The 25,890-nt window shown below is 42.7% G+C and overlaps 2 protein-coding genes across 5 annotated transcripts in view; both read right to left on the reverse strand.

Moving 5' to 3' along the window:
- The window catches only part of TTN (titin), a 273,898-nt gene that overhangs the window by 190,549 nt on the left and 57,459 nt on the right, over positions 1 to 25,890 (reverse strand). The window contains 22 exon segments of the mRNA XM_038584970.1: positions 1,014 to 1,295; positions 1,517 to 1,795; positions 2,038 to 2,325; positions 2,431 to 2,709; positions 2,822 to 3,100; positions 3,220 to 3,498; positions 3,602 to 3,883; positions 4,036 to 4,314; positions 4,445 to 4,732; positions 4,854 to 5,132; positions 5,234 to 5,512; positions 5,630 to 5,908; positions 6,004 to 6,285; positions 6,375 to 6,653; positions 6,768 to 7,055; positions 7,156 to 7,434; positions 7,534 to 7,812; positions 8,267 to 8,545; positions 8,642 to 8,923; positions 9,549 to 10,112; positions 11,905 to 12,183; positions 12,966 to 15,752. Coding sequence (XP_038440898.1) covers positions 1,014 to 1,295; positions 1,517 to 1,795; positions 2,038 to 2,325; positions 2,431 to 2,709; positions 2,822 to 3,100; positions 3,220 to 3,498; positions 3,602 to 3,883; positions 4,036 to 4,314; positions 4,445 to 4,732; positions 4,854 to 5,132; positions 5,234 to 5,512; positions 5,630 to 5,908; positions 6,004 to 6,285; positions 6,375 to 6,653; positions 6,768 to 7,055; positions 7,156 to 7,434; positions 7,534 to 7,812; positions 8,267 to 8,545; positions 8,642 to 8,923; positions 9,549 to 10,112; positions 11,905 to 12,183; positions 12,966 to 15,752 — 8,970 coding nt within the window.
- On the reverse strand, positions 19,261 to 24,423 carry LOC119877901 (muscle M-line assembly protein unc-89-like). 4 transcript variants are annotated; one of them, XM_038584974.1, is made up of 2 exons: positions 21,143 to 24,423; positions 19,261 to 21,109 (listed from the first exon to the last, which is right to left on the reverse strand). In XM_038584974.1, exons 1-2 carry the CDS (start codon positions 24,305 to 24,307, stop codon positions 19,532 to 19,534), a joined length of 4,743 nt encoding a protein of 1,580 aa, XP_038440902.1. In that variant the 5' UTR covers positions 24,308 to 24,423; the 3' UTR covers positions 19,261 to 19,531. The 4 variants fall into 4 exon arrangements, with proteins under 4 accessions (XP_038440902.1, XP_038440901.1, XP_038440900.1 ...); XM_038584973.1 differs by having other exon boundaries at positions 19,261 to 21,076; positions 21,110 to 24,423; XM_038584972.1 differs by having other exon boundaries at positions 19,261 to 21,043; positions 21,077 to 24,423.

The raw sequence follows: 25,890 nt of genomic DNA on the forward strand, positions 1-25,890 counted from the left end.
CTCAGATAATAAAGACTGATGCGAAAGTTGTAAAACAAAAACCAAACCCAAGTACATTTAATTAAGATGATTTGCATGAGGTATCAAATCCTAACTTCAGGGATGAAATTTTTTATATATGCTCTATAATGGAAATACTTAGAAGCCATGATGACACCTGTGATTTAAGTCTTCCATGTCACCAACTTTTACTGAAATAATTGCTTCACACCATGACAACCTTGGACTTTGTGATAAAAATACTGGAAAGTGGCTACAGAAAATATTGGTATTAATTGCACCAAGGCATAGTGATATAACTTTTAAAAAATAGGAAGCAATTCTTGAGAGAGAAAAAAATATGTATATTGTCCTTTTTTTCATATATATATGTATATTTTTTTTTAAGTAGGCATCACCTGAGTGGAGCCTAACTCGGGCTTGAGCTCATGAGCCTGAGATTAAGACCTGAAATCAAGAGTTGGACACTTAACTGACCAAGCCACCCAGGCACACCTATCCTGTTTTACATGTAAGGTTAAAATCTGTATTGTTTGCACCATATATATGTATATATACAGATATATACACATATATAGTAAATATTCTTTGTTATTAATGCTAAAGATTATAGTGAAAGAGATGATATATTCATAAGTTGGCTAAAGGTAAAAATGGATTTTAAAATGAATCAATCCTTCCTTCCTTCCTTCCTTCCTTCCTTCCTTCCTTCCTTCCTTCCTTCCTTCCTTCCTTCCGGTATGTTTGTAAACATCAGATTTACACTGCTTGGTCAACGTATTGAGGTGATCAGAATTATGACATTGGAATAACAAGAAAAATACCCCAGAATGATTGGCTACATGTAAGAAAATCTTAAGAAATAACAAAAAAAGATAAATAATACTAGTTGGGGAAAATATTCTATGATCTCAAATGGAAGCTAAAATGATGGCAAAAGAATAAATAGCTGTGATACCCCAGAGAAGAAGGTGGGCGTCAGGTAATGAAGAACAGAAGAAAGAGATTTCTACCTTTTACGATAACCTTGGTACTGCAGCTTGTGCTGCCAGCAGGATTCTGAGCCTCACAAATGAAATCCCCACTGTCCTCAGTACCGAGATTGTTCATCTGTAGGACGGCCACTGAGTCAATGAAAGTCATTCTGTATTTATCACTGGCTTGGAGTTCATGTTCATTTCTGTACCACACAACTCTGATTTCGGGGGATCCAGTTATCTTGCATTCAAGTCGTGCTGAGTCACCTGCTTTCACTATTTTAGATGCTTCTAATTTCTTTACAAACTTGGGTGGTTCTAGAGAGTGAAAGAAAGGGGAGATTATGAGGGAACAGATAAATATAACAAAAGCAAATTAAGTAGTATCCAGGAAAGAGGAAGAGATGAACAGTGCCTGGCAAATCCAGTGTACTGTTCGAGAGAAGCGTACTTTCTTGGTTGGGTGGATGCATGGTATAGAAGGGAGCCACAGGTCAGACAGAAACATAAAACAGTGTAAAACAATCAAACGTGCACACCTGTCACAAGCAACATTGTAGTACAAGAGTCGCTACCAACGTCATTGGTAACTTGGCAGGTATATTGTCCAGTCTTGGAAGCATCCACTGAATAGAGATTTAAGAAGCTAGTTGACCCTTCCAAGCCAATGAAACAGGTAGGTCCAGAGGCAAGTTCCACATCATCTTTAAACCACTTTATTTTAAATGGTGGTGTTCCTTTCAGTACTGCTTTAAATTCTACTGTGGAATCCGGTATGGCTTGCTGTCGCTCGGGTTTCACTAGGAAGCTTGGTGGTTCTATAGATGTTAAGAGAAATACTTAATGAGACTCCTCCTAGTTAAGCTGTGTTGACAGTCTTACAGACACGTAAGAAAACACTCTGAAAAGAGGTAATGACTGTGTATTTCTTGAACTCAATAAATATATATCTAAAGAAACAGAATTATTGAAACTCTTAGATCTAAAGAGTACAAGGTAAGAGTGGCACATTTAATAAGCAATCACACAAAGAATGAAGAAGAGGAAAAGAAGTTCTAACCTTTAACAGTTAGGATGCCACTGCATGCGTCATCCCCGGCTACATTGGAGACCTTGCATGTATAATTCGCAGTGTCTTCCAATTCCAGATTATTAACTTCCAGTGACACCGTGTTCTCGTGACAGACAAGTCTGTATTTTGCACTTGTAGATACTTCTTTTCCATCCTTAAACCACTGAGCACTAATAGGGAGTGAGCCTGAAACCTTGCACTCCATACGAATAGAAGAGCCCAAAATTTTATCCATTTTGGTCAATTTTTTGGTGAAAGATGGAGGAATATCTTGATCTATCCAATGCAAACAGCAAAACACACCCATCAATATGTTGCCATTTGTTTACAAAGGATATAGGTAAAGAAATAAGGGAAGCCCACTCGGGCCCAAATACAAACCTAGCACTCTCAGGTAGGCATCACAGCTACTGCTTCCAAAGTCATTTTCCACCTTGAAAGTGTACTGACCACTGTCTTGCTTCATTACTGACTGAATCCTAAAACTGGCCACGTTATTTTCAAAACTCATTGAAAAATATCTACTGGGCACAATTTGCTTTCCATCTTTAAGCCATTTCACTTTGAGTTCTGGTGTTCCAGCCACAACACACTCCAGAGTCACTGGGTCTTTCTCAGTAACATCAACAGATTTAGCTTTCTCCAGGATTTGAGCAGGTTCTGCGGTAAGAATTAAAATGCAAATCAGTTGTGTGGCTAATTCCACCAGAAATAAGGTGGGCCTATGGAATCATCCCCACAGGCTAAGGCCTCGACGGAAAAGCCTACAAACCTTGTACTAAGAGGAAAGCATAACACCTCTCAACTCCTGACTCGTTCTTGGCTTGACATGTGTATCTCCCGCTGTGTCCATTGTCCACAGCTCTGATCTGAAGTGTGGCCACGTTGTTCACAAACGAAATATGAACATTATCATCTTCCTCAAGAATGTGGTCATCCTTTAGCCAGGTGATAGAAATGGGGGGCGAGCCCGCCACGGTGCTCTGGAAGGTGCCAGAACTTTTCAGAACGGTCGTGACGTTTTCGATCTTCTTAATGAATGATGGTGGTTCTGCGATTAAATTAGATTGTGTGAAAAGAAGAGGCATATTTGAGCTTCTTGTAATCACAAAATTAAAGAGCATGACCAAATTTTTAGGCCGTAGCCTGCTTCCTCTGGGTACAACTGACCTTTCAGTGAGACCTTAGTACTGCTAGAGCAGCTGCCACCTTCATTGGACACAATGCACTGGTAGTCACCAGTGTCTGAAGGGTCACACTTGGTTATATGGAGGCTAAACACTGACACTCTGTCAGTGAGGGTATATTTTTTGCTGCTTCGAATTTCCTTGTTGTTCCTCAGCCACGTGACTTCAAATGGAGCTGTTCCTGCAACTTCACACTCCAGCTGCACGTCACTATCCTTTACAACCTCCACGGGCTTCAGCTCCCTGATGAAGGTGGGAGGCTCTAAAGATGCAAAAGGAAGACAGAGGCTAGCTTACTCGAGGGACGACCAGAGGCCTGGCCAGCAGCACAGCCCAAACATGCAAAAACAGAGCCAGCAACGAACCTTTCACTTTTAATTCAATGCTGCAGCTTGCCGTGCCCGCGTCATTACGGGCTTCACAGACGTAAGTCCCACTATTTTCTACCCTGGCACCAGAGATTTGGAAAGTGGCTAGGCCATCGATGAAGGAAATGCCATGTTTCTTAATGGCTGTTATTTCATTCCCGTCCAGATACCAAGAAACTCTGATTTCAGGGGTGCCTGTGATTTGGCATTCGAATGTCGTAGATTGTCCATTTCTCAGCACTAATACCGGGCTGGGCTTCTTAATAAATTGAGGAGGTTCTAAAGATGGGGAAGAAAGGGTCACGTTGAACATTTGTTTTTTTTTTTAAAACAAAGGCTGAAATAGCTTTCTTAAGCCTCTTCCTCCCCCCACCCCCAACCCAAGAAAATCTAAGACAAGCAAGCAAGAGAGGTGAACGTAGAGATCAGACCTTTCACAAAGAGAGTGGCTTTACTGGTTGCTGTGCCGACATCATTGCTTAGTTGGCAGATGTAGGTCCCAGAGTCGGCAGATTTGGCTGAAAAGAGCTCCAGTATGGTGGAGGTGTCATCCTTCCAAACGGAGCGAGCTGCTCCCGAGTGCAACTCTTTGTTATCTTTGAACCACTTTATTGTCATGGGTGCAGTGCCACCCACAAGTGCCTTTAGCTGAACCCTTGTACTGGGATTGACATCTTGTGACTGTGGCTTTTCCACGAAGTAAGGGGGTTCTGGGATGAAAGAAGAAGAAGCAAAACGAGAAAGCAAGGTTTACTTAGGAATGGAGCAATGAGGGTGAGAATTAAGAAACGAGAGAGCAGACGAGTCCTTGACAAGTATAGATTAAAAACAAATGCCGACCTTTGACCGTGAGATGGCCACTGCACTGGTTGTGTCCTGCCTTATTAGTGGCGGAACAAGTGTACGTCCCACTGTCTGAACCTTCCAGGTGACTGATTTCCAAGAAGGCAGTATTGTCATGAAAAGAGAATTTGTATTTTTCACTAGCTGATATTTCTTGGTCATCTTTGAACCACTGGATGCTTATGGGATGTGACCCAGCCACTATACATTCTAAGTCAATAGAAGACCCTTTAATGCTGTCCATTTTCTTCAGTCTCTTGGTGAATGAGGGAGGTATGATAAGATCTATGCAATAAAAACAAAAACAAAAACAAGAAACCATGAGAAAAAGTTAGGTCTGCAGCAATTTGTATTTTCTGTAAAACTGGGGGACATGGGCATAGAGGTGCCCGGTTTCAATACCAACCTAATACATTAATGCTAGCCTTGCAGCTGCTTCTTCCAACATCATTTTGGACCTCAAAAGTATATTCTCCACTATCTCTCTTTTCTGTAGAAATAATCTTCAGTATAGAGACCGTGTCGGTGACACTGATTTTGTATTTTTGGCCCAGGGTCAGTTCTTGGCCATCTTTAAACCATCGGGCTGTAATCTCCTTAGTCCCTGAAAATTTAACCTGCAAGGTGGCTGGGTCCCCTTGGGTGACATCTATAGACACAGCCTCCTCGGTGATTGTTGCAGGTTCTGTAGAGAACAAAGGGACAGGTGTGGGTTGCGAGTCATTCCGCTAGAAGGCCTACATCTGCACTCTTTCTTAAAACCCATGGCAAACTTCCCGAACCAACCTTTAACTGAGAGCAATGCCGAACACCTCTGTATTCCTGCATCATTTTTGGCCTGACAGACGTATTTCCCATCGTGCTTGACTTCGATGCCACTGAGGTACAGACTAGCCACGTTGTTCTCAAAGGTCATTCTTATATTGTCATCCTCAGTGATTTCATCGTTGTCTTTCAACCAAGTCACGGTGATGGGCAGGGAGCCCTTCAGGGTGGCCTGGAAGGCAGCCGTGCCTCCTCGAAGGGAGCTGGTACTCTCGATCTTTTTTACGAAGCTTGGCGGTTCTAGCAGAAGAGGAATTCTCAATCAATGTCAGCTTTCTAGCAAGACTGGATTTTTTTTTTTTTTTTAAAGAGCTCATCCTACAGAAGAGCCGGGGCATCCTTTGGACCGACACTAACCTCTTAGGGTCACCCTGGCACTGCAGGTGCTGCTGCCCACCTCGTTGGTCACCCGACACTGGTATTCGCCAGCATCTGTGGCCACAAACTTGAGGATCTGCAGGCTAACCAGCTGGTCCTGAATGAAGGTCTTATACTTCCTACCGCTTCTCAGCGTCGTGTTGTCTTTGAACCAAGTGATGTCAAAGGGAGGCGTGCCCGCCACCTCGGCCAGCAGCATGACGTCATACTCCTTCAACACTTCAACTGGCTTAAACTCCTTGGTAAAGTAAGGCGACTCTACAGTGGGGGAGGAATTACCCTGCGTTAGCAAGCGAGGAACGTGTGCCACGGGCCGCAGTGCTGGTGACACCGGGGGCAACGTGGCCACAAACCTTTGACTATTAAGATGCTCCCGCAGTGGTCGCTGCCGGCCTCGTTTTGAGCCTCGCACATGTACTCGCCACTGTCCTCGGTGGTCACCTCTGTAAGGCTCAGGACCGCGGTGGACTCCACAAAGGACATCCTGTGCCTGCCGCCCTCCTTAAGCTCTCTGTCGTTGGCAAACCACGTTATCTTAATCGGGGGGGTACCGGCCACCTTGCAGGCCAGCTGCGTGCTGTCGCCCTTCTTGAGCAGCTGCGAGGGCTCTAACTTTTCAATAAACGTGGCCGGCTCTGCGGGAGGAAGGCGGCGTTAAGGAACATCGAGGGGAGGACGGACTGCGGGGTGGGGGGCGCAAAGATGTCAAGAAAACGAGGCCAACCTTTCACAAATAAGTTTGCACTGCACTCCACGCTGCCCGCGGCGTTGCCGACCTGACAGGTGTACGTGCCCGAATCGGAGGTCTTGACCACGTACAGTTCCAGGGAACTTTCCGAGGCTTCTTTGGTGATATAGCAGCTTCCCCCGGAGACCAGCTCCCGGCCGCCCTTCAGCCACCTGACGGTGAAAGGGCCGGAGCCCCGGAAGGTGCTCTTCAGGCACACGGCCGAGCCGGGCAGGACGTCCTTTGAGGCCGGCTTGGTCACAAAGCTGGGTGGCTCTGGGGGGGAGGGGGGAGAAAGGACGTGCAAGAGTTAAGAGGCGCGGCCCAAGGGACGGGGCCCGGGTTCCAACACCGTCCCTAAGGGAGGGAGACGCCAGGTCTCCAGCCAACCTTGCACCACCAGGGCCCCGCTGCTGTCTTTGCTGCCCACGGAGTTGGTGGCTCGGCAAGTGAAGGTGCCCGCGTCGCTCAGGTCCACGCCGTGGATCTCCAAGGAGGCCGTGCCTTCCACAAACGCCGCCCTGTACTTGTCCCCGGAAGCCAGCTCCCTGCCGTCCTTGAACCAGGCCACCCGCATCGGGAGGGAGCCCGCGATCCTGCAGTCCAGCCTGCAGGCGCTGCCCACGACGCTGGCCACGTTGCGCAGGGGCTTCGTGAAAAACGGGGCGATGTCCCGATCTGTTAGTGGCACGGGAAGGGAAGAGGGGTCAGCACGGGGCAGGGCGCCGGGCGCTTTGGGCCTTGCTCACCGGTTGGCCGGGGTCCTGAAGATACTGACCTAGTACAGTGAACGTGGTCTCGCAGGAGCTGCTGCCCACCTCGTTGGAAACCTCAAATGTGTACTGGCCGCTATCATGCAGCTCGGCCGAATAAAACTTGAGTTGGGCGACGTTGTTTTTGAAACTTATTCGGTACTTTTTACTGGCAACCAAAGGCCTACCATCTTTGTACCACTTGGGCTTGAGTTCTGGGGTGCCTGTGACTGTGTACTCCAGCGTGGCTGGGTCTCCTGCTGTCACCTGGACCAGTTCGGCTCTCTCAACAATTTTGGCAGGTTCTAGAAGGGTATCAAACAGTTAGCGTGACCAAGTGTGCCTTGTGGTTTCACCTTGAAATGGAAACAGCGACTCTTAAGTTAAAATGTTCCTACACGAACCTTTAACTATTAATTCCCCAACAGACGTTTGGCTTCCGGCCTCGTTTTCAGCCAGGCACGTGTACTTGTCACCATGACTGATCTGAACATCAGGGATTATCAGGGTCGCGACCCCATTAGAAAAGCTCGTTTTGATTTTTCCATCTTCTTTGAGGATCTCTTGTCCTTTCATCCATGTGACCGAAATGGGTTCTGACCCTCTCACGGCAGCTTGTAAGGTAACGGTTTGACCTGCTAGCGCGGTAAAATCATCTACTTTCTTAACAAAAGTTGGTGGTTCTAATTAAAGAGAACAGACAAGACCCGTCAATTCCCAAACACTTTCAACACCAAACCCATGTAAGCGTTTTACCTAGACTACATCGCTCTGGTCTAATACTGCCCTTCCGTAGCGTCAGTTGATAAGAATAAATTAAAATTTAAGAAGAAATACACCTCCATCCAACAGAAAGAAGCACAAAAGATACGCGGTTGTCAGCCGACCAAATGGTCGTAAAAGATTATTACATGACCCACTTTTGGTATCGGAGATTGAGTATTTACAGTGACCTCAGATTAAAGACCCGATGAAGGGCACCCACCGGCTTTGTCCCCAAGGTCCCAGGTTGAAGCAAAAGTAAAACATATTTTCACAGGTTAGGAGGAGAAGAAAGAGGGCCCGCTTTCCTTCCCTGGGTTAAGAAAGCTATTTTGACAATTTGTTAGCGAGGCATCGTTCCGTTCGAGCACTGACCTTTTAATAAGTGTGTTGCACTGCAGCCACACTTCCCAACTTCATTAGCAACAACACATTCATATTCACCAACGTCTGCACTATTGAAAGAGAAGATCTCCAGAGACACAAGAGACTTCTGAGAAAACAGCCTGTACTTTTTACTACTTCGAATTTGCTTCTTGTCTTTGAACCAGCTAATTTCGAATGGTCCAGTGCCCGAGATTTCACACTGAAGGAGGGCATTTGTTCCTCTCACTATATCTGCAGGCTCAAGAGTTTTGATGAAAGAAGGAGGTTCTACAAAAGCACGAAAGCAGTGTGTCAGTAAGGTGTCACAAGCAATGAAAAAGAAAACCTTTTCTCAGAAAACCAATGGACTCGGAGTAAACAAACCTTTGACAACTATTTCAGCACTGCAAGTGTCACTGCCGACGTCATTCACCGCTTCGCACGAGTAACTGCCACTGTCTGTGACTTTGACATCCGTCAGATCAAGCACAGCCTCAGAATTGACAAAAGACATTCGAATGGTATTACTCTCATTAAGTTCTTTGTTATCTTTAAACCAAGTGACCTGGATCACAGGTGAGCCCTTCAGCTTGCAATGGAGGCGCGCTGATTCACCTGGCAGCATTAAGTAAGAGGGGTCCACCTTCTTCACGAAGGATGGTGGCTCTACAGGAAGTCAACAACAACAACAACAAAAAAAAAAAAAAAAGGAAGAAAGAAAAAGAAAAAGGAAAGAGAACTGATGCATCAACTCCACCAAAGAAAAGTAGACATGTGCCACAGAAAGACACAACACACATAAAATATCTCAATGAGATTTCTGAAAGGGTTGTGGTGTACTCGATAGTTCTCCAGTTTTCCCGGTGGGATTTTAAAATGCTTTCCCAGTCTCTCAACTTCAAACAAACAAACAAACAAACAACACAAAACAAACTCTTGCCTTACACAAAAAGCAAGCTCCCTGTCTTACACACACACATAAAATTGTATGAGAGCAGATAGTCTAGCATTGCCTAGACACGTGAAAATCTTTTTTTTTTTTTTTTACATGAAATTCTTAGAAGAAATTTTAAGCTTGTTAATGGCAGACAGTTTTTAAAAGAACAGAGCGGCTTCTGAAGAAGATTGAAAATAAAATAAAAAAAATCAAACGATGTCAAGATTTCCCCCAAACCAAAACACATTCACTTGGATGAAATCACTTTAATAATAAAATGTACAGACTGCACTGTCAACAGCTGTTCTCCAGCGGCATCCTTAAAGAGAAAAACAACACTCACACAAGTCTTACCTCTGATAGTAACTGTTGCTGAAGACGAGCTGCTCCCAGCCTCATTGGAAGCTGTACAAACATAGGTTCCTGAATCTTTTAGTTTGGCCAGAGGGATCTCAAGTGATGCTATTTTATCTTCAAAATAGATCTTATGATCTTTCCCAGGGGGGAGTTTTTGCCCATCTTTATTCCATGTTACTGTAACTTTTCTGTCTTCATCTACTTGGCACTCCAGGCGGATCTTCTTATTGATAGCGGATTGCACGGGTTCTAATTCTTTGATGAAATGCGGCTTGTCGATTATGATTAACTCAGCTTGGCAGATGTCAGCTCCAAACTTGTTCGACGCTTTGCAAGAATAAACTCCTCTATCTTGAATTGTAAGATTTGAGAGTTCTAAACTGTGTTTATTTTCTGCCTCTGAAATCTTGCGGTTAGGGGAGGGTGAGAGTGCAGCACCATCTTTCTGCCAAATGGTTTCAATGACGGGGGTGCCTAGTACTGTGCAGAGGAACTTGGCTGTCTTACCCACAAAAGTTGTAACGGACTTAGGTCTGGAGTAAAATGTTGGTGGATACGCCTCTGCAAAAGAAATTTTTTCAACATTATATTTTGACCCACAGGAGCTCTTGCCAGGATTATATATTCTAAGAAAGAGAAAAGATGAGTTGTATCTTTAGAGAGACATGGGACACTATGTGAAATAGGATAGTTAATTAATTAGATGAAAAGATTTGCCAGAGGAAAGGGATGAGAGCGTTCTTTACAGAGGAGCGAGACAGCCCTTTCAATGTCTCTAATAAGGAAAGAACAAATGCGGCTTTGTCTGGCAACATTAACTTATTATTGTTAAAGATTCGTCCGCTTTAGTAGCGGATTAGTCATCTGAACTACTTGATAAGTAATTCAGCTGCTCCTTTAGTTCGGTGAATGAGAAGACTGTGTAAAGACGATAAAGAAAATACACTTGACTCTTCTGAAGAGCAGGGACATTAAGTGAAAAGATCGAGTAGTTTTGTGAAGTCTCTCTAACCTTCACATCAACCATCAGCAAATCCTTCAATGGCCCAACTTTGAATCAGTCCCCTAAGTCGTTTCAAACTTGTAAAAATACTGAGAGTGGTAATTTCCCATTTCCATTCTGCATTTTGAAGCGGGCCTTTGGGAATCTCTTCCCAATTTAAAAAGAATTCTCCTCCTCCTCCTTTCCCTCTTGTTATTTGTAAGCTCAGGTATTGATCCCTTCAAGGAACTGGCCCAATTTGGATGAAGAGGTTTCCAAAAGTGTCTTAAGAATACTGCTGTGCAGCTGGTTACGTGGAGACTCTGATCACAAAGTGAAACCACTAGAGGGGTTACCAAGGGCCTGGGTTTCAGATTTTTTGATATATAAAAGAGTGTGGGGGTACGGGAGGAAGGCACAGGGAACCCTGACTCTTCCAAGTCAAAAAGCTGTGCTGTGTTTGCCTTTTCCCTTCATGCTTCTATTGGAAAAGACCAAGGGCCTGTCCCACCCGGATATTTAGTGCATGGCTTCTCTCAACAACACAGGTAATTGCTACCCCAGAGTTTATATTTACACTTTCCCTGGGAAGAAGAAAGCCAAAGAGACAGAGACAGACAAAGAAAAGGAAAGTGCTTCTGATTTTTTTTTTTTTTTTTTTTTGCTAATGAGGGAATTCAAACACCTGATGGGTATGGGCTGCTCAGAAGTCATCCTATTTGTCGGTTGGGAAATTGAGAACAGAATATTTATGTAGTTGCCCCCTATTTTTAAATTAGTCATAATGTCTAGGGTAAGAATCCTAGCTTTTAGTCCTGTGTAGCTCCCTGCCTTGTATTAGGATATTAGGATTTAACTGTAGTCTTATGCTCTTTTTTTTTTTTTTTTTTGGTTTGTAATTCTGTTCTTAACTGGTTAACTGACTCCAAATGACTAAATACATTGGGATGTTATTCATTTTTAAGGAGCAACAAGTGGTCCTGAAATGTTATCATATTAAGTGCCACGCCAGGCCATGAGGAGTTATCCAAGATATTTCCCCCAGGCTCATCATTTTAAAGAGAGAGGGAGAGAACAAAACAAAACCAACAACAACAACAAAAAAACAAACCGCAAACCAAACTTTCAGGTGCCACTGTTCATCTGATTCCTTGACATTGTTTTCGAAATAATGAGCTATTTTTATTTTTTCTTTAGCTGCTCTTAGAAATACGACTGTAAAGAACGATTGCTTGTCCCACATAGACCCTGCAATACCTAGCCATCATGTCACAGCTCGGCTATTGGTCTCTCCACCTGGTAGGCACCTGTACGAAAAGCAAAAAAGGCAATAGTATGAAATGGGCCAACCACCTCGACGTATGGCATTACCTGTCACAGTCAGTGTAGCTGTACAGCTGACGCTGCCATACTCATTGGAGGCTTTGCAGGTATACTCGCCGCAGTCAACAACCTGGGTTCTCAGGATTTCCAGGGTGGAGACATACTTTGAAGATCGAATAGAACACTTGTCACTTTCATAAATTTCTCGGCCAGCTTTGAACCACTGGAACCGGACATTGGGGGCAATTTGGACCTCACAGGTGAATTTGGCGAGGTGGCCCAGAGCTACTTCCAGGGGCTCGATTCTCCTTTTGATCACTGGGGCAGCTGCAAAGGGAAGCAGAGTTCGTCAGTATGCCTCCTTGTCACGCACCCCACAGTTTTTCTTTTTCTTCTAACTTTTGCTGCTGTTAATGAAGACAGTTGAAATTGGTGAGATGGATTGCAGCAGTTTAAGACAAGTGACTGGAAAATGAGAACAATCACTGAAGGTAAAAGGAGACAATGAGTAGCTTTTAACATATTCAATCGTTACTTTGTGGTGGATTGTGAAAAAAAACGTGATTAAAACGGGATGCTGTGGGCTTACATGCATAACAACATGATATAATCTTTAACTATATACCATGCTGACTAAGAACACTGTGCACAGCACTTTAAAAAGTGATCTGCTAAATACAGTGATGAAGTGAAACATCAAAAAAGAAATACAAGTAAGAACCACAAGTGGACAATTAATCATGGTTATTCTGAATTTAGGGATGAAACTGGCAATTTCAGACAGCCAGGCATCCACTGACGGCTTTTATTACATATCATTATTTTCAAATAAACATAAGCTAAAAACATATCGGTATTACGGGACATCCAAAAACAATGTTTTACTTTAAAAATAACTAGTACCGTAGACGTGAAAATGTACTACCCCATAAGGCAGTGAGGACAAAGGAGGAGGATTAATAACCATGACCATGTCTGTGGTTTCACGCTCACTCTCCACACATCGCAGTCTGGCAGAGGCAGGTAAGTGAAAACTCAGTGACGGAAACTAAATCATTAACGACCCAGTGAACGTTAGCGCTCGATGCCCCTCATCTGAGAAATCCAACCTCTTTTGACTACAGTGAGTTTGGCCGAAGTTGATGCATTTCCCTTGGCGTTCAAGGCCTCACAGGTATACGCTCCTTGATGCTCTTCTGTATTGACTCCGTGGATAACTAGCGTATATGTATTTTGATCTTGTAAACACTTGAACTTTTCATCTGAATGCACCAGTTTGCCCTCAAAATACCAATTCACCTCTTTGGCATTTGTTATGGATGACGTGAGGTTTACAACGTCACCTTCCTCCGCAGTAGTGTCCACCAGGGGCGTGAGCATGACAGGGCCATCCTCTCCGACCGCGCTGCCCTCAGCTTCCTGTGCCTCTCCCACGCCACCCTCCCCGGCACCACCTCCAGGGAGCTTCTCTTTTTCCTCTGATGGCTTTGGTATCTCAGCCTGTTTCTCATCAGGGCTCACAGCTGGAGTGACCCCATCAGGGACGCCCGTGGTATCCCCAACTTTGACCTGACTTTCCACATGGAAACAGCTGACCTCTTCCACCGAGACAAGATATTTAGATTCAGCTTCCGGTTCCCAGATGGCCTCAACCTTCTGTGACTCTGAGGAAGGACCCATTTCTTCCGGCAGGCCTGTTGTGGCTCCTTTCTGGATTCTGGGATCCTCGGCTGTTAAGATGTTTATTTCCTCACATATAACAGAGCACAGGGCATCCTTCAGTTCAGTTGTCAAGTCAGCCATTTGAGGGTCAATGCCTTCAATGGCAATGGTTAGTTCTTCCGTTAGAGTGTTCACTGAGGTAATGAGGTAGGTACACATAACGCGTTTGGGCTCCTGGGTGAAGTGGATGGCCTTCACCTCCACCTTTTCAACGTTCCTTAACCATTCAGAGAAAAGACTTGGTTGCTCACTGGCCACCGCTGCCTGCAAAGCCCTGCGGATCTGAGTTTTTAGGTTTAATCGTTGTTCTTCTGGAATTCCAGAAAGCAAACTTTCCTTAGAAAGAGTGTCACTTGCCTGCACCTCTGGCACACCATTTATCACCATGGGCTCTTTTTTATACTCACTGGTTTGGTTCAGGGGCACTGCCAAGTTGTCAGAATGCTCTTCCTTGAGCAGTACCTGCTTTTCCTCATACGCTAGTGGAAACCTTAAGGACTTGCCTTCCTCAGTCCTGGCTGCAAAATCTTGCCCTGCGCTTTCCAGTTCATCTGCACTTTCCATCACAATTTCATCTTCTGTGCACGTGTGTTCTGAAGGGACCTGGGGTTCACAGTGGACCTCAGAGATGATGACATCAGCACCCTTTAAACTTTCCATGTTCCCCTCAGCTAAGCTCTGACTCAAGATGGGAGCACTTTGTGCCTCTTGCTTTGGAGGGGGCAGGCTTTGCTCTTTGTCCATTGCAGACACTGTCTTTTCTTTTGATAAAAGTACTTCCTCAGCAACAGAGGTTGAATATGAAGGGGCTGGAGCTTCTTCTATTGAAGACTGTGGATAACTCCCTTCAGGTTCAGCTAGGAAAGTTTTCATAGACTCCACCGTTAATGAACTAATTTCTTCTACGGACATGGCACTTGGGAAGATTTTTTCAGTTTCTGATAGGATCACCTGGGACTCGGGTTCTTGAAGCATTAGGACATCTTCCTTGGGGAGGGTTTTCTGGGACTGGATAACCTGCAGCTGTAAATTGGGAGATGGTTCCTTGATGGGCTGAACATGAATAGTGCCATTGATGGAAAGACGTGCCCTGGTGCTTTCTGCATCGGGCATATTCTGCTCCAACGTGACTGTGGATTGCAATTGCTCAGCCACTAAAGTTACTTGACTACTCAGTTCACTGGTTTGAACAATATGCTCATGAGAAAGCTGCTGGCTTTCTTCTGCGACTGAAGCAGCTTTCAAAATGGTGCTGTTTACAAAAGCTGCAATTTCCTGCTCTGAGTCAGATGCCTCAACTGCAGGACCCTTTAATGACATCTCTGGAAAATCCTTAGTAGCCTCTGGTGTGGGTTTTGCTTTGCAGAGAGCATCCGTCATGTCTGTATCTTCTAGAAGCACAAGCAGCTCTGCAGTGCAGGTGGACTCACCCCACATATTCTCTGCTCTACAGACATAGAGGCCACTATCTTCCCTCTGGGGGTCATTAACAATGAATGTTCCAGAACCATCAGGATTATGAATGATAGTGTGATACACATTGGTGCAAAGCTGTTTGCTTTCTTTGAACCACGTAACAGTGGGTGCAGGCTCTCCAAGTACCACGTACTCAAAGACAGCTGGGAGCCCCCGAGCGCAGTGAATTGGTTTAAACTCCTTAAGGAAGTAAGGGGGACAAGGACCTTCAAACTTCTCCAGAAATGTTTCCACTGGTTCTGCTTCTGTCTCTTTTTGGCCCTCTCCTTTGGAACTTATTTTTAGAGAGGCACTGCACACGGCCTGTCCGTATTCATTACTGGCAACACATGTATACTCTCCCTCATCCTCAAATTTGGTGAACAGAATGATCAAACTATGATCATTGCCGTCAAAAACAAATTTGTAGTCAGCAGAAGGAGTTAACATCACTCCTTTAAAGAACCACTGAATTTTAGGCTTGGGAATGCCAGTGACAGTAACAGACAGTTTAGCCACATCCCCTATGCTTATTTCAGCATTTGACACTTCTTTGATGAAAACTGGAACATGGCCTTCCTTTTTGGACTCAAATGTAGTTGAATGAATTGAAGGTGCAGACAAAAGTTCAAGTGTTTCATTTCCATTAGATAACTGATGGCCAGAGCTATAGGTTTGAAATCCTTCTTCCTCAGCAGACAGAAGAGAACTAGAAAACTCTGTATGGAGAAAAGTGATTATTATTTTACAACAACAAAAACATAGAAGTCAACGAACAATGCACCAACCGATGGCCTTCTTCTGCTTTATTCCTAGAAGCATTAGATTATCTTGAGATTTATAAAAAAAAAAGAGCACATTTCTAAATTTTTAATCTTAGCTCATTATAGCATATTATAGAACCATAAATACTGTACTCATGCAACTTTCAATCCACTTCAAAAATGCATGTAATTTTAAATCTGTTCTAGTAGTTTTCTTTTTGATATAAACCCAATTCTAAAGTTCAAAAAACTGCTGCCTATATATTTGTAATAAAAGAATCCAGGATTATTTAAATCAATTTCTAAAAAGATTCAGAATTGCTGTTTATGTTTAAAATTTTCTTGAGTTAAGAATGATAGCCTTTGCCAAATTGAAGACTGATGATTTCCAAAATAAAACATTTATGTTTCAGTTATTATTTATAAAGTCTTTATTAAAAAGAGACTATAGGAAATACTTCATTTGAATTTGTAAGAGAACCATCTTTTTTTTTTTTTTTTCAGTTACTAGAAATTGGGGCCTCCTTTGGCCATGTAAATCGCCATATTATGCCAACAAAGCTTTTATAATAAGACTTTTGTTAAGTCAAGAAAATGAAGGATCAGGAATGAAAGAAGATAACTCCAACATTAAAAATTGGATTGTACTTTATTGTGTGAGAAATAACTATACAGCATTACTGAACAGAAAAACAAAAGAGTGAATAACAGATATTCTTTAAATAGTATCATGGATGACTGGCATAATACGATATGAAAGAACTAGATTTTTCATTAAGTCTGGTGGGAATGTAGAATAGCTCTCTTAATAATAGTTTTATTACCTTCCCCCAAAGAAATATTATTTTATTAATTCACTCCCCTTGCATCACATGGAATAGTCATGCCTTAATTCCTCTTCTAAAGCATAGAAGCTTTAGAAGGCACAACTCTAGTTTCTATTGCCTATGAATGTACTGGCAAAATTTATCTATGGCATGTAGAATATATACTCAGTTATTTACTATTTCAATTAGTAAGCCACAAAACCACTGGTTAATTTCACATATTAATGGTGACCACTTAATTTTACATTTAGTACCCATGTCCACTCTCCCTTCACTTGAACTCCCAAAACATCTGGAAAGGGAATGAACATGAATATTTAAAATACCCCAACTCACTAATTCATTAAAATATTTTCAGTTGTTTTCCTTTACTTCCAACACGGCATATTGACCATAAAAAAATACAGTAAATAAAATTCAAATGCACTGAAACATGAAAGGTATAGTTAAAAATGCATGTAGTAGAAGCGGCTAATAATTATGTCTAAACTCCACTACATATAATACAATGAATTCTTTATCCAGCAACAGATAAATTAATATTTCAGGCATTTAAGTTATGTGCCATTGAATCAGAAAAAAATTCCATTTAATTATCTACAACAATAAGTAAGCCAAGTAAGGCAAGGCTTGTTTTTCCTTTTTCAGTCATTTTTATTCCAAATATCCTCAATTCAATGCATTTGAGACTAAATGAATTCTAATGAGCAAATTCAAACTCTTCCTTCTTGCAAATTCATTTTCATCAAAGGCATTTCAACGTTTTCCCCTCCCCTCCCCTCTTTCCTTCTTTCCTTCCTTCCTTTCCTGAAACAGGTTTTGAACTGTTACTGTATCAGCTATTGTCATGTTTGTCATGACCAGAATCTCTAATTCATTGAAACATCCATTTTGTTACTAGGAGTAGAATAAATCCCTAAGTCCTTAAACTAGAGAATCAGTTTTATTTCAGGGATTTATGATGAGCTATATTACATTATACCTATACTGCTTATCACAGATATTGTGTGCTCCCTGGTTGAAACAGAAATGATTGTTCCACAACAGTATATCTATCTGGATGAGTAATGATGACTTAAAACAGGTAGAACAGATGTTTGGGGGAGGAGGGGTAGTGGGAAGGAGTGTAAGCCTGTCTGCTCTGTCCGTATCCTGCACATTCTCTCAATTATTCCTTCAATTTGGAAGGCTTGAAGGGAATCCTATTGTGGGAATAAAAAGCTGATAGGTGAAAGAAACGAACTTTGAATATATGAATTCTCATGAAAATTAAATTTAAATTGTTTAATTTTTTAGAATCGAGAACAACATGTTTAATATGAGCATGGTATATAAAAGTTGCCCGATGCAGGGGAAAAATCCAGCTATTAGGTAATAGTGAGTAATTTAGAGGTGGAGGGAGTAAAGACTCCTATTTCCATTACTATATTCTATTAAATTCTCATCATTTGTTACAAAACTAAAATTTATCCTAAGTTATATTAAGAAAAGTTACCACTGGGACAATACCGAATCATAGAATTAAGCAATCACCTCTGAGGTCTTTTGGCCCAACCCCTCATTTTCTAATACAAAAACTGATTTTTTAATATTTATTACATCTTTTGTGAGAAGATTCAGGTTCACAGTGATACACAGATACATTGTTAAGAATTTTATAAATTGATTAAGAATTATAATTTTGGAAAACGAAGTCACTTTAGAGACATATATATCTTAAATTTGAATGTTTCTTAATTTCTAATTAGTTTTAAAAATTTCTAATTTGTTTAAAAATGACAGGAAGGCTTACTATCCTCTTATTTGCATATAATCTGAAATTTCATAATCTGAAATACAAATGACCATATTGCTCAATACTAAAAATGTCCCACTTTCTATTTCCTAGTGCTAAAGATTCTGAAATTGGACTATGGTTTAAAAATCTCTGGGTGACGGGCACTAAGGTGGGCACTTGACGGGATGAGCACTGGGTGTTATTCTCTATGTTGGCAAATTGAACACCAATGAAAAATAAATTTATAAAAAAATAAAAGAAAAAAATAAAAATCTCTCTATAAATGTAATATTGTAATATTCTCTCCTCTTCAGGCCAATATCAAATGAATGCTGCATTTAACACCTGATGATATTTTAACAATCGAGAAAATGGGGAATTCTCAGAAGTGGAAAGATCTTTCTTTGCATATTTTGCAAATGTCCAAACATCTAGCTGAACTTCACCCACAAAGAAAGCACCATTGGTCCCTTCAAAGCCAACGAGAGTTATAAACACTTAAGAAGAGGGATATTCATAATGAAAATATTTTTTGAAGAGCAGAACAAATATATTAAGGTTGCAAGGTAAAACACATCATAGAGTTAGTGATCAGTTGGGTGAGGCTGGTTTCTGCCGTTTGTCTGTTCTAAGTCCAAGTCAGTGAGCCTGGATTTGGATACCAAGGGGCGACAATTTCAAAAATGACTTCTACTCAGAGCAGAGAGGAGATTTACCTTACCGATTTGTCAGCGTGGTCATCTGACCCGGGCTTCCATCCTATGTGTTACTTTACTGAGTTTATCTGCTAAAAGAGAATGCATTCTACTGAAACTCTTTCGTGGAAGGCGAACGAGGGTAAAGCAGTGGGACAGACAGGTAGGTAGCCACGGAGATTTTTAATCGTGCTCAATGATTCACAGCAGAGGTGACACAGTGATGGTTGCACAGTTGGGATCACAGGATATTTACATGGGCTACAAACAGGAGAGTTCTACACAGAGAAAGTATTTTCCCAGGGATTTTCCAGGTATCAGATTCGGGTCGAGTGGGCCTATTTGGAAATTCATTGGATCTACATACTTTGGAAAATCTGGAAGCGCTCAGATGGGTTTAATAATTACTGAGGCAGTGACACGTTGCACTAGAAACTAAGTCAGGGTGAGGGCCGCACAGGTCTCCGCCATCCCTGACTTGTTCGTGGCCACGCACCTGTACTCCCCTTCGTCATCCTTCCCCAAGCTCGTTATGAACAGGTTGTGGAACCCTATGCCACTTTCCTCGGCACTGAACCGTGCTCCTTGCACCAACCTCCCATCTTTGTACCAGTAAACCGTGGGTCTCGGAGAGCCCCGGACCAAACACTGGAAATAAGCTGCTGTGCCTAACGGTGCGTAACAGTCAGAAATCCCTTTGATAAACCTGGGAGGCCCTTCCACCACCTGAAATTCAAAAAAGCTATCTGAATATTTGCTCTTTAAGACCAGTTCTTCCTTCAAGCTGCTTAAGGTCACTTTGCTCTTCTTGGTCGTCAGAGCAAACCTTTCAGAATCTCCCATGGTGAGGAATCCCCGGCAGATGGCCTCCCCTGCACAATTCACAGCCCTGCACCTATAGGTCGCGCTGTCAGATGGACAGAAGTTGCGAATTTTGAGGGTGTGACTTCCAGCCTCCTCGCTGATCTCATATTTGACGTTATCGGGTTCAATGCACATGTATTCCTTATACCATCTCACTTCTGGGCTAGGGATGCCTATGACCGAACATCGGAACACAGCGTCTGAATTTTCGGGAATTTTAAAGTCACAAATGGGCATTATAAAGCGAGGAGGCATTTCAAATACTTCTAAATCAATTTTTAAATCTCTGTCTTCTTCCTCCCTTGAAGCCATACTTGGATCTGCTAAATTCAACGGTAGAACATCCAGACTCACAATCATGCTTTTATGATCGGGAGTAAATTCAGGGACTGTGACGATTTTCACTTGCTTCTCAAATTCTTTAACATCTTTTTCACTTAATTCCACTTCCAGGACAATCTCTTGAGGGGACGGCGTTCTTGACGATGGCGTGTTTTCCAAATCAAACTGCATGACGTGCTGATGTGTGACTGGAGGCGGGAGCGCCACCGCTCTCTCTTTCTGGGGCACGACGTCTACTTTTGCAAAGCTCTTGGCTTCCCCTATGATGTTCACAGCATGGCACATGTACTCTCCGCCCTCGCCTTTGCGAAGGTTGGAAATTTCCAAAGAACACACATTGCCCACCCTTTCTATTTTGATTCTTTCATCTGGCTCCAGCAGAGACTTATTTCGATACCATTTCACACCAGGAACTGGAATGCCCTCAACTTCAACAATGAAGCCCAGCGTTGTGTTCTCGTAGATCTTCCTTCTGGTCAGAGGTTCGATGAACGACGGGGGCATTTCATTGTCTTTTGGTTCGATGGCTTCACTGGGGGTGCCGAATGAATCGGAGCGCCCCAGTTCGTTAGCGGAGCTCCTCTCTCCTGTGGGAGTATGGAAATGTTCATTTGGTGTACTGTCCTCCCTTTCTATTTTTGATGGATACCTTTTAAGGTTTCCAGTGGGATTTGGTCCTCCAGTAGGAATAGGATGTCCTTCAACTGTTTCTCCTAATGGTGTGGAATATCTCTCCAGGGCCTCCCCTGGGGGTGTAGTATATCTCTCCAGGGCCTCCCCTGGGGGTGTAGTATATCTCTCCAGGGCCTCCCCTGGGGGTGTAGCATATCTCTCCAGGGCCTCCCCTGGGGGTGTGCAATATCTCTCTGCTACCTCGCCTTCGGAAGGTGTGGAGTACCTCTCGCCAGCTTCCTCTAAGGGTGTGGCTCTTTTCATGGTCTCACCCCCTGAATTCGTTGTGGACTGTTTGGTTGTGTCTGAAGGAGTAAAATACAAATCAGGAGCCTTTGGGGTCTCAAAATGTTCAACAGAGGATGGTGGCGTATAAAACTGATCTAACTCTGAGATTTCTTCACTGCTTATACTTCCCACGTCAATCGAAATGTCAGATTCAGGAGAAAACGGGCGGCCTAATGAGTCCTGTTGTTGGCTGTAGTATTCATACACGGTGTGGAAAGTTACTTCTTCAACCTCCATTGACGTGACTGACTCACGCTGGACAGGCCTTGCCTTGGGTTTGGGGTCTTTAGTTTCAGGAACTTGGTGCTTTCCAGCAGCAAGTAAATATTGTGCTAGAGAGGCCTCGGGGTCTATTGCTTCTGTTGTATGTGCCTCATCTGGTTTGGGAAGATTTTCAGAAAAACCAGTTTCTATCTTCTCTCCTGCAGTAGTGGACAGAGAAATTTCTTTCCGAACTTGAACTTCTTCGTAACATTTTTCCTGCCCAAAGGCATCAAATTTTGCCCTTATTTGTTCATTTGGATTCTGCTGTTGCTCATGAACATCACCTTCGTCGTCTCCCAAAGTTCCAGTGACATACCCCTGTGTCGCTCCATCCTGGTCCTGAAACGACGCCAGCTCGGGTGCCACAGTGTGCTCTTCCTTCTCGTGGACCTCTAAGAGATTTTCCTCACTTGCTGCTTTTTTCAAATGTGAAATGAAACTTTGACCTCCGTTTTCCAGAGAAATTTTTCCCTCAGAAACAGACGTCTCTCCCACATCAGCAGAGGAGGTTTGACGTAGGGCATGTGGTTCACCGTGGGTTTCTCCAGAAAAGGATTTAAGGGGAATATCAGGATTTAAAATTTCTAAGTTATGTTCCTCTATGTGTTTTTCCAAATAAAGGGTATTTTCATCAAAATGACTTTTCTCTATCGCAGTCCTATCTGAAAACTCCTGACCGGAAGACATTTCGGGGGTGGGAAGTGTGTCATTTAGCACACTTTCAGAGGTATCTTGTGTTTCAGGTTGTAATGCTTCTGTGCCAGAGATTTCTTTTTTATAAGGTGTCTCCTGTTGCCTGGTCTCTGGCCCTTGGAACTCCATAGCTGCATCTCCTAGGTGAGAATACATTTGTTTTAGATCAAATACAATGTTCCCAGTATCAGCTGCTTCAGAAACAGGATGTTGGATTTTAGAAGAAGCTGCTCCTGGTTGGCCACCAGCTGAAGCTTGGAATTCTAGATCTGCACTTTCTACTTGAGAGTAGAACTGCTTCAAGTCAAATGTAATAGCTGCTTCGTGGTCAGTCCTTCCAGAAATTGCAGACTGATCTGTAAGACCTAGTTCTTTTTCTTGTTCCCTTTCTTCTACTTCATATTCCTTCCAAGTCTGAGAAGAAAGCAGCTTTAAATTCATTACAACGTCAGATGAATCGGGTTGGGCGTTGGGAGACCTTGTGTCTGCTGGATACATATTTGCATTTAGGTTACTGGATCCTGATTCTCTTCCCGGTAATGGCAAGTTCCTGTCACCAAGCTTCCTCTGAGGGGGACTGACAAATGATTTCCTGGTAAGTGTTTTTTCTAGAACTCCTTTTTCTACATGTTGTAACTTTTCAAATGCAATGATTCTATGCTTCACCTTTTTCCCTAGGTAGTGTCTCTCTTCACCAAGGGGTTCTTCATACTCGAGAGATGAAGCTGTTGGATTGTAACTATCAGGAGTTCTCTCAGACTGGCTATGTCGTAAAGAGTCACTTTGGGCATATTCTTGTACATTTTCCCTTTCTGCTTCACCAGGTTTTCTGAAATCGTTTTTTACCTCTTGCCTAATTTTTTCAACTTCGCTGAAATCATCGACAAATGGATAAACAGTACCTTCTGCTTGGTACAGCTTGGATTTTTCATTTCTGCGTCCCTCTTTCCCCTCACTCTGACCCTGTATGAGTTTGGCTCTGACAGGCTTGTTGAGTTTTATGGCTCCAGCAGCACCTTGCATAAATCTGGGTAGTTTTTCTCTAGAATATGTGCAATGAACCTGGCCTTTCTGGTCTATCTGTTCAACTGTCTCCAGGCTTTGAAAATATTCCATTACAGAATGTTCTTGTATCCTGGACTGGGGAATAAAAGGACCAGGTGGATGATCATAAAAATGTGCCCTTACAGATTTTCCATGAATTTGCTGATCTTTGGAATATTTTGCATAAATCCCACCAATGTTTTCTAATTGACTATACTCCCTATGAGTGACAGGTTCCACTGTCAGATTCGAAACACTCTCAACGGTTCCTGAACTGTTTTCAGCAACACATTTATATTTTCCAGAATCTTGAGAATTGATCTCATTAATATATAGCCTGTAGCTAAAATTAATTTCTTCAAACTGAAACTTCTGGTCCTGCTTTAAAAGGAGTCCGTTTTGAAACCACGTTACAACTGGTTTGGGCTCACCAGACAATAAACATTCGAATACGATGGAATCCCCTTCTCTACATCTGGTATGCTTTGGCATTTCCTGTAACATTTTTGGTGGCTCATTAGTGATATCAGCTGAAAATATAAATTTGTGTTTTGGTGACTGAGGGGCCTCATCTTGAGGTGTTGCTTTAGTTTCCAATTCCTCAGCATGAAACAATTCTCTTGACTCTTTCTCGTGCTCTGGGGTAGGAGTAGCTGCTGTTACCTGAATTTCTACGGGGAAGGAAAGCAATTCTGTGTCTGCAGAGGGAGGAACTGGGGGTTTGGTTTGTAACATCTGGAGATGTTTTTTGCGCTTTTGTCTCCAAGGCGGTTGGATGTCTTTTGTTTGGTCAAACACCATTGCCAACTCTTCTTCCACATCCGTATACTCGTGCAACACTGGTACCGAATGTGCTTCGACACCATGCCCTCGCTTTGCCATCACTCTAAGTATACCCGTTGTTTTTACTGTTCCATATTGGTTAAACAGCACGCAGGTAATAGAACCTTCATTTTGAGGATGAACAGAAGAAAAAGTTAATATTGAGTAGTTTTCTGAGGTCTGCGTCAATAAAGCCTCTGTTGCGTGGGATTGGTATATCATTGTTATACCACGTCACTATGGGTGGAGGGTATCCTTGAAAGTGACACACAAATTTACAACTGTCACCTTCATAAACTTCTTGAGATTCGATTTCTTGAAGAAATGAAGGTGGGCAACGTTGCGGATGCCTTTGGAACGAGCTTTCCAAAACTCTTGTGGTTTTTCCTTCTTGCGCAGTTTGGAATTCATCGGTTTCCTGTGGAAACAGAGTGCTGCAATTCGCTCAAGTCATCCTCTCTTATTCTCTCACTATCCAGTTCCACATTTTCTTTAATATTCATAACTGCCCCAAAAGCTTCACTGGCATGTGGCATAATAACTTGGGACACCTCTTCAGGTGTCTCATATAGTTCCTCGTTCTTATTTATAGCAGTGATATATCTAGATGACGCTCCAATTTCAGTTTTGGTCATAATTCCTTCAAATTGTTCTTCTGCTTGGGTTTCCTCGCTTACCAGAATCCTACCATAAAAATGGTCTTCTTGGGGACTTTCTCTTAAAAATAGCTCTTGGCTCATTCTTGTTTCTGTCTGGAGGATTTCTTCATCAACAGTGGTTTGAAAGCTTATGGGAGGCTCTCCAGATTCTACATCTTGGTCCATTTGATTAGGAAGGACCTGTGGATTTTGGACAATCCCCTCACATGAATGATCCACCCTATCCCTATTTTCGGCTAGATCAGATACAAACCTGCCTTCTATCTCCTCTCTAGAGCACAGAACGTCTTTATCACTAGCTTCACTTCTCAGAGTTCTTGAGCTTATTTCAGATGGCATATCTGAAAGAGGTAACTTCTTTTTCTCCATTAACATTTTTCTAGCCTCCCGTAAACGTTGCAACTTTATTTTGGTCTCCTCGTCCAGGAAGCTTGCCCCTACATTCAGCCATTCCCTTATGTCAGATTTACTTTCTAAATATTCTTCATCACACAGAAAGTCAGTTTTCTTGCCTGGACTTACTGTCTTAAAGTGTATAGTTCGCACCATTCCCATCTGTTCTACATCCTGTTTTTTGTTAAAGGGAGAACCAGTAAACCTCAGGCCAACTTTTATCCTCTCTTCTCTCCTTTCAGCTAATGCCTCCATATTTCCATGTGTCTGTTCTGCCCTCTTTAGAAATTCTAAACATTTCTCATCTTGCCCTTTTTGCATAACAAGCAATGAGGCTGTTGATTCAGCAGAGCCTTCACTATTAATTGCTAACAATCTATAACTTCCCGAATCTCTGTTTTGGACGCTTTTAACCTCTAAGCTGGATGAGTGATGATGTAAGTCACTCTCAGTTTTTATAACCCGTCGAAGACCCGTTGGAATAGGTCGATTGTTATGAAACCAAGTTATTTCCGGAGTTGGACAAGCAATTAATTTACATGTAAAAACAACGGGATCACCCTCCAGAACATACTGAAACACAAGTTTTTGGGTAAAAGAAGGCTTGAAATATTCAGGCCAGGAGCTTGTAGAGGATATTCGACTTGCATATCTTTTAGCCGCCATGGAGCTATGGCCCACGTCTTCAGAATCTGAAAAGGCATCGCGTGTATCTCTTTCTGAATGTTCAGATTCCCCCTCGGAGAACAACTC

This window comes from Canis lupus, chromosome 36 (assembly GCF_011100685.1).
Source record: "Canis lupus familiaris isolate Mischka breed German Shepherd chromosome 36, alternate assembly UU_Cfam_GSD_1.0, whole genome shotgun sequence".
Taxonomy (NCBI): Eukaryota; Metazoa; Chordata; class Mammalia; order Carnivora; family Canidae; genus Canis; species Canis lupus.

Excerpts from the sequence above, each read along its gene's own strand:
- LOC119877901 (XM_038584971.1), bottom strand. The coding sequence starts at position 24,307 with ATGATATACCAATCCCACGCAACAGAGGCTTTATTGACGCAGACCTCA.